At 32.9% G+C, this 9,103-nt stretch overlaps 1 protein-coding gene across 1 annotated transcript; it reads left to right on the plus strand.

Annotated features, from left to right (window-relative positions):
- Positions 1–16: 16 nt before the first annotated feature.
- LOC139524091 (cyclin-Q-like) lies at positions 17–7,349 on the plus strand. Its single transcript, XM_071318653.1, has 5 exons — positions 17–160; positions 4,303–4,400; positions 4,894–4,979; positions 5,957–6,089; positions 7,015–7,349. The coding sequence occupies exons 1-5, from the start codon at positions 103–105 to the stop codon at positions 7,330–7,332; spliced, it is 693 nt and encodes a 230-aa protein (XP_071174754.1). The 5' UTR covers positions 17–102; the 3' UTR covers positions 7,333–7,349.
- Positions 7,350–9,103: the final 1,754 nt, after the last annotated feature.

Consider the following 9,103-nt stretch of genomic DNA (forward strand, 5'->3'; position numbering starts at 1 on the left):
CGGTAATCTACACTTTACTAAACTATTATGGAAAAAAAATTCATTGTTTGATTAACAAGATTCGTGGTCTTTGGTTTGAAGCAAGAATTTTAAAATCTGAAAATGACAGATAACACAGCAAAAGTCCATTTCAGAGTGATTAGATTCATTCATGAAGCAGGTACAAAAAATTGTTTACAAGCGTTCGAGACGTTTCGTCCACACTACCAGTTTGGCACAGTCGATTCGGCACAACTTTTTCATATACACTTTACTGTATACGTATTTGTCCGCCATAACTGCACATCATACTGATACAGGTCCTCGTAAAATTTAGATGTCATAATGCAAAATATCTGACGCCAGTATGGTCAAAGGTATCAGGTTCGTTCGCGCCCAATACAAGTTCGCACCCTACACGTTTGCACCTCGCACGTTCGCACCCAAGGTCCGTTCGCTTTCTACACGTTCGCGCCCAAATTCCAGTTGAATAATTGGAAAATCATGATTGTTGTTATAAATTGCTTTGGTTTAAGTAAAACATTCAAGATTTTAAATGAAAAACACAAAAGATTATTGTTTTTAACAGCTTGGTCCCTTTATCTGAAACAATAAAATATTGCAATACACTATTATAACCAAAACATTATAAAATTTATTCAAAACACAAAAAACTAGAGGCTCTAAAGAGCCTGTGTTGCTCACCTTGGTTTTTGTGAATATTAAACAAAGGACGTAGATGGATTCATGACAAAATTGTGTTTTGGTGATGGTGATGTGTTTGTTCATCTTACTTTACTGAACATTCTAGCTGCTTACAATTATCTCTATCTATAATTAACTTGGCCCAGTAGTTTCAGAGAAGATTTTTGTAAAAGATTACTAAGATTTACGAAAAAATGGTTAAAACTTGACTATAAAGGGCAATAACTCTTAAAGGGGTCAACTGACAATTTCGGTCATGTTGACTTATTTATAGATCTTACTTTGCCAACATTTATTGTATTTTAAAGTTTATCTCTATCTATAATAATATTCAAGATAATAACCAAAAACAGCAAAATTTCCTTAAAATTACCAATTCAGGGGCAGCAAGCCAACAACGGGTTGTTCGATTCATCTGAAAATTTCAGAGCAGATATATTTTGACCTGATGAACAATTTTATTCATGTCAGATTTGCTCTAAATGCTTTGGTTTTTGAGTTATAAGCCAAAAACTGCATTTTACCCCCATGTTCTATTTTTAGCCAAGGTGGCCATCTTGGTTGGTTGACCGGGTCACCGGACACATTTTGAAAACAAGATACCCCAATGATGATTGTTGCCAAGTCTGGATTAATTTGCCCCAGTAGTTTCAGAGGAGAAGATGACTAAGATTTACGAAAACTGGTTAAAAATTGACTATAAAGAGCAATAACTCCTAAAGGGGACAATTGACCATTTCGGTCATGTTCACTTATTTGTAAATCTTACTTTGCTGAACATTATTGCTGTTTACAGTTTATCTCTATCTATAATAATATTCAAGATAATAACCAAAAACAGTAAAATTTCCTTAAAATTACCAGTTCAGGTGCAGCAACCCAACAACGGGTTGTCCGATTTATCTGCAAATTTCATGTCAGATAGATCTTGACCTGATGAACAATTTACCCCATGTCAGATTTGCTCGAAATCCTTTGGTTTTTGAGTTATAAGCCAAAAACTGAATTTTACCCCTATGTTCTATTTTTAACCGTGGCGGCCATCATGGTTAGTTGACCGGGTCACGCCACACATTTTTAAAACTAGATACCCAAATGATGATTGTGGCCAAGTTTGGTTTAATTTGGCCACGTAGTATCAGAGGAGAAGATTTTTGTAAAAGATAACTAAGATTTACAAAAAATTGTTAAAAATTGACTATAAAGGGCAATTACTCCTAAATGGGTCAACTGACCATTTTGGTCATGTTGACTTATTTGTAGATCTTACTTTGCTGAACATTATTGCTGTTTACAGTTTATCTCTATCTATAATAATATTCAAGATAATAACCAAAAACAGCAAAATTTCCTCAAAATTACCAATTCAGGGGCAGCAACCCAACAACCGATTGACCAATTCATCTGAAAATTTCAGGGCAGATAGATCTTGACCTGATAAACATTTTTATCTTGTCAGATTTCCTCAAAATGCTTTGGTTTTTGAGTTATAAGCCAAAAACTGCATTTTACCCCTATGTTCTATTTTTAGCCGTGGCGGCCATCTTGGTTGGTTGACCAGGTCACGCCACACATTTTTTAATCTAGATACCCCAAAGATGATTGTGGCCAAGTTTGGATTAATTTGGCCCAGTAGTTTCAGAGGAGAAGATTTTTGTAAAAGATTACTTTAATTTACGAAAAATGGTTAAAATTGACTATAAAGGGCAATAACTCCTAAACGGGTCAACTGACCATTTTGGTCATGTTGACTTATTTGTAGATCTTACTTTGCTGAACATTATTGCTGTTTACAGTTTATCTCTATCTATAATAATATTCAAGATAATAACCAAAAACAGCAAAATTTCCTCAAAATTACCAATTCAAGGGCAGCAACCCAACAAACGATTGACCGATTCATCTGAAAATGTCAGGGCAGATAGATCTTGACCTGATAAACATTTTTACCCCATGTCAGATTTGCTCTAAATGCTTTGGTTTTTGAGTTATAAGCCAAAAACTGCATTTTACCCCTATGTTCTATTTTTAGCCGTGGTGGCCATCTTGGTTGGTTGACCGGGTCACGCCACACATTTTTAAACTAGATACCCCAATGATGATTGTGGCCAAGTTTGGTTTGATTTGGCCCAGTAGTTTCAGAGGAGAAGATTTTTGTAAAAGCTAACGCCAGACGACGCCGGACGCCGGACGCCGGACGCAAAGTGATGAGAAAAGCTCACTTGGCCCTTTGGGCCAGGTGAGCTAAAAACGTTGTCAGAATCTCACTTTATTTTTAAACAAGTCAATGAAATAAAGTTATAGCAATACACTAACCTAAACATGATTAAGAGTTATTCAACAAAAAATAAAATTGGGCGCGAACATGTAGGGTGCGAACGGACTTTGGGTGCGAACATGTTGGGTGCGAAAGCGAAAGGGGGCGAACATGAGTGGGTGCGAACGTGAATGGGCGCGAATGGACCCGGATTCATGGGCAAATGATGGAAAAGTGATTGTTGTATGAAGTCAATAGTTCATCAAGCTGGGGTCAGCCCTGATTTAGTGATGAGGTGTATTAATCTTGTGAATTATTTTTTTTATCTGGAATTATTACTAAATATATTATGGTCGAGGTTTTACAAGTTGGTTTTGAAAAAATGATTTTCTTCTGTGCCATGTCCGGTGATTTCGCGCATGCCTTCCAAAAATAGAGCTTATTTTGAATAAGGAAAGATTTTATACTACGAAATATAGCTGAATTTGAACCAAAAACACTGCCAAGCAAAAAAAATTTCAATATGATACAAATTTGACTTAAGCAATGTCAAATAAAACAAATTTTATCTGATGATGTAATTTTCTAATGGAAATTGGCCAAATATGGTAAATCAGGGGATAGCAGTTATTTATCAAATCTTTAACTTATTAATTTTATTCTTTTTTTTATCCCTTTGGAAGGCTAAAACATGAACGATTTTACTTTTGTTACTATGTTGATATGAAGAAATCACTTATGCATGTTATTACCATGATCACCGGACGCGTGGACACTGGGCACTCCACTGTACAATCAAGCACTTTTCAGTTTGGGAACCTGTTAGTATCCCTTAAATGAGGAACTGTTGTCCCTCATACAAAGAGGTCTATTTGCTGTTAAAGAAAGAAAAAAAGATAAATTTAGCTTTTCCAACTTAAAAGGGGAAAAAAAATCATTGTATTTCATTGTATTTCAAACAACTTTTCTAAAAGAGGGGTCCACTTATTTTTTATAATATTGAAATGAACAAAATTGTGGGAAAAATTTCTGATTTCTTCAGCTTAAATAAGACATTCATTTATAACTTAAAATTATCTAAAACTTGCTGCTGTTCACAATGATAAGCAGTTAAGCTTTTTTAATCTTTCCTGCCAAGTTCAACCATGCCAATACCTGTAAAACTAAAAGGACAGGTATAATCTAATAGAGGTAATTTGCACAAACTCAAAAACTTTATGCTTTTAGATCAAATTAAATTTAAACAATTATTAAGAGGAGACGAAAGTTTTGATAATCTTCAAAGACACTTAGCTTTTAAATGCTGAAAAAAACCCAGAGAACTGAAACATTCACTTTAATCATGTATTTCTTTTTTGCAGGTTTAAGACTACGTTTAAAGTCAGTGCCACTTGCCACAGCTTGTATTGTTTATCACAGATTTTTCAAAGAATATACTTTACAACAATATGATCCTTATGTAAGTATCATCATAGATAGTATCAAAATGTTTTGTTGAATACACAAATAGTTGGCAAGTAATCATGACAATGATGACAGGATACATTTGTACGTTTTGAGATAAATGTGTTGTATTTTTCTTACTGATTAAGTTTTGCATTTTGCTATCATAAGATGAAGTTTTGATCCATTAATCATGTAAATGTAATATGTGGAATGCTTGCTAATGATACAACACTCCAACAGAGACCAAATGACAAGAAAGTTACAACTATAGGTCATCATACTGCCTTTAACAATGAGCAAAACCCATACTGCATAGACGGCTATAAAAAGCCCCAATATAATATACATATACAGAATGTGGTGGGGTTAAACTAGTTTTTGGCAGAAAACCCTCACCCTAACCTGGGACAACATAAGAACAAACTATAAAAATCGGTTTAGAGACGGTTTAATTACATAATCAACATTTACAAGTAGTATTTAATTTAATTTGCTTTGTTTTATAGTTGATAGCCTCTACAACATTATACATAGCAGGAAAAGTAGAGGAGAATCAAGTCACTCTTAGAGATGTAGTCAATGTTTGTTATAGGTAAGGCCATTAAAATGTCACACAAAGAAAATATCATATGTTTCTCTCAATATTAAGGGGGCTTAAGGATATAAATCCATTGGTTTTTTTTTTTTATATTTTTGCTTTTTTTTTTCTATAAATCAAATGAACTTTCTTATATACTTAATAGAAAAATGAAATTAAAAACTTGGGTAACTGTTCATTTAACATGTTTAAGCTTACAATCTGCCTTTTAAAGCAGCATGCATTTTTGTTTAAGGTACCTTTTTTCTGTTTAACTAATAGGAGAAATAGAGGTAATATCGAAATAAAAAAATGAACTTAATTACAGTTATCGCTTAAATTAAACAATTGTTTAGTTTGAGTTCAATTTTGTCTTTGGTGGATCGTTGTTAAAAAAATACTAAAAAATATAGGTCACCGATGAGTTAAAAAAGATATTTCAACTTTAATGCAAAAAAATGGCATTTTTGCACCAGAGGGAGATAATTTGGAGCTATTTCAATAATATAAACATTTTAAAAGTCATCTGGGGCCAAAACGATTAGATTTTTTTGGTTGATTTTTGTACCATATCATAAAGTAACAACTAATAGTGTAATAAATAAAATTTGTAATAAAAAAAAAATGTTTTAAATTTTGCTGAAATTTTTGTACCCTCAAGACTCTTTAAATGAACATGATAAACTTTGCAATCTTTTGTTTGACATTTCTGATGAATTTTAAAATTAAAAAAAAATCCTAGAATAAGAAATCAGACAACATCATAAGCAAAGCATCAATTGAATTTATAAATTAATATATCTTATTGCAGAAAATTGCATTTTTAATCCACACTAGACATGCTAGAGGGCATGCATTGTCTGATTTTTGACTCCACCATTGTACTAACCTTATAACTTATAAGTATGTTACAAGTTATTTACATTGACTAATGTCAATCTCATTGGTAAGCATACCACTTCTCCTTATTTTATATTAATATGTTTTTTTAGAACTTTACACAGAAGCAAGCCTCCATTAGAAATGGGGGACATGTTCTTTGCATTAAAAGAAACTATTGCCAAGTGTGAACTATTTGTACTGAGAGCCTTACAGTTTAGAGTTGTATATAACCATCCACATAGGGTAAGTTATATGTATTTTATGCCCCATTTATGGGCATTATGTTTCTGGTCTGTGCGTCCGTCTGTTCATCCGTCTGTTCTGCTTCAGGTTAAAGTTTTTGGTCAAGGTAGTTTTTGATGAAGTTGAAGTCCAATCAACTTGAAACTTAGTACACATGTTCCCTATGATATGATCTTTCTAATTTTAATGCCAAAGTAGAGATTTTCTCCCATTTTCACTGTCCACTGAACATAGAAAATGATAGTGTGGATGGGGCATTCGTGTACTGGGGACACATTCTTGTTTTCTTCAAAATTGCACATCATCACAACAGACTAACTTAAAATCCAGTACCAGCTGTTTGAGCAAATTTTAATCTTATTTTTCTATGGCCTCATATATTAATATTTTGGTGAATATACATCAATTCAGAAAAATACAAGAGAAATATTCCAAATGAAGGATATCATGTTGGATTGAATAAAGATGAGCAATAGAAAATAATTCTCTATTCATGAAAATTAATGTAGCTTTAAAATAAAGGAATTTTGTCACAATTAAATAATGGCATTTTAATAAAAAGAAGCTGCATTACATACACACAACATGCACAATGTAGTAGAATAAAATCTAGTCTCACTGATTACACACACAATAAAGTTGGATACAATCCAGTTTTACATGTGCACAAACTTGGACATTCCTAAGATTTTGTTAGTTGAAAACTGGGGTTAGTCAGTTGTTAAGCGTAAGTACATTTGTTTGTTTTTTAAGATGATGAACATTTCATAAAAGTATAACACATATTGTTGAAGAAGTTTCTATTGTTTTGTACATGTACTAATCATAATTAGCAGTAATCACTTTTCAGTAGTAAGATCCCAATTGTCTATATAGTTTACCTGTATACTTGCATTGTAAAATTGTTTTTTGTTTGTTTTTTTAGTATCTTCTTCACTATCTGACATTTATAAAAGAATGGATGGAACCCTACAAGTGGGATGAACTACCACTAGCAAGAACTTCATGGGCGTTGCTTAGAGACAGTTACCATAGTACCCTGTGTTTACAATACAAACCACAACATATTGCAGTAGCCATTTTATATATGACATTAGAAAGTCATGGTGCAGACATTCCTTTTGAGGATACAGCTGTTACACCATGGTGGAAAGTTTTTGCTGAAGACATTACATTAGACATAATCAAACAAATTGTGGGAGAATTGATCAATACATATGACCTAGAAATGATATCTAGCTAATAAATTATCATCACTCATATTTTATATTTTTGTGCCCTCATTCTAAGTAACAAGTTCTTAATCTTACATTGTCCTGCACTCTCTTTATTAGTCTAGATCTACAGAAGAAGTTGAACAGGACTTTAGGTTTGCACTCGGTTCATCTGTCTGTCCATCCATCAGTTCAATAAATCAGCCTTTTTATACGACCGCAAAAATTTTTTGATCGTAAATTGTTATCACGTTGGCGTTGTCATCTGCGCCGTCATCGATGTTGGCGGCGTCCGAATACTTTTGGTTTTCGCACTGTAACTTAAGTATAAGTCAATAGAAATCTATGAAATTTAAACACAAGGTTTATGACCACAAAAGGAAGGTTGGGATTGATTTTGGGAGTTTTGGTCCCAACAGTTTAGGAATTGGGGGCGAAAAAGGGCCCAAATAAGCATTTTCTTGGTTTTCGCACTATAACTTTAGTTTAAGTAAATAGAAATCTATGAAATTTTGACACAAGTTTTATTGCCACAAAAGAAAGGTTGGGATTGATTTTGGGAGTTTTGGTCCAAACGGTTTAGTAATTAGGGGCCAAAAAGGGCCCAAATAAGCATTATTCTTGGTTTTCGCACAAGAACTTTAGAAAAGTAAATAGAAATCAATGAAATTTTAACATAAGGTCTATGACCACAAAAGGAAGGTTGGGATTGATTTTGGGAGTTGAGGTCCCAATAGTTTAGGAATTAGGGGCCAAAAAGGGTCCAAATAAGCATTTTTCTTGGTTTTTGCACCATAACATTAGTGTAAGTAAATAGAAATCTATGAAATTTAAACACAAGGTTTATGACCATAAAAGGAAGGTTGGGATTGATTTCGGGAGTTTTGGTCCCAACGAATTAGGGGCAAAAAGGGGCCAAAATTAAACTTTGTTTGATTTCATCAAAAATTGAATAATTGGGGTTCTTTGATATGCCGAATCTAACCGTGTATTTAGATTCTTAATTTTTGGTCCCGTTTTCAAATTGGTCTACATTAAGGTCCAAAGGGTCCAAAATAAAACTTAGTTTGATTTTAACAAAAATTAAATTCTTGGGAGTTCTTTGATATGCTGAATCTAAACATGTACTTAGTTTTTTGATTATGGGCCCAGTTTTCAAGTTGGTCCAAATCGGGGTCCAATATTAAACTTTGTTTGATTTCAACAAAAATTCAATATATGGGGTTCTTCAATATGCTGAATCCAACCATGCATTTAGATTTTTAATATTTAGGACCGGTTATCAAATTGGTTCACATTGAGGTCTAAAGGGTCCACAATTGAACTTTATTTGATTTCATCAAAAATTGAATTCTTGGGGTTCTTTGATATGATGAATTTAACCATGTATTTAGATTTTGGATATTGGAATACCACAAAGGGATGGTAAGAATTGTCTTTGGGAGTTAGGGCTCAAACTGTTAAGGAATAAGGTGCAAAAAAGGGGGGAAAAGGGTTTCCAGGTTAATGGACAATTACTTAAGTACAAAACATAATTTAAAAGCAGTGTGTAAGGTTGGTTAATGAAACTCATTTTAATATCTCACCTAAACTGCTCTTAAATTATGTATATTGGAAATTTGCCAAAAACTTTATTATTAATAAATTCCATTGGAACTTTAGGTTAATGAACTTCATCAGAAATTTGCCAATATAAAATGTTGCATTGGAGTTATCTTTCTTTGTCCAGAATAGTAGTTAAATTAATTTAAATCATGATTGTATGACATTTTATATTTTATGATGTATTTAAATGAGTAG

The sequence above is a fragment of the Mytilus edulis genome, chromosome 1 (genome assembly GCF_963676685.1).
Source record: "Mytilus edulis chromosome 1, xbMytEdul2.2, whole genome shotgun sequence".
NCBI lineage: Eukaryota > Metazoa > Mollusca > Bivalvia > Mytilida > Mytilidae > Mytilus > Mytilus edulis.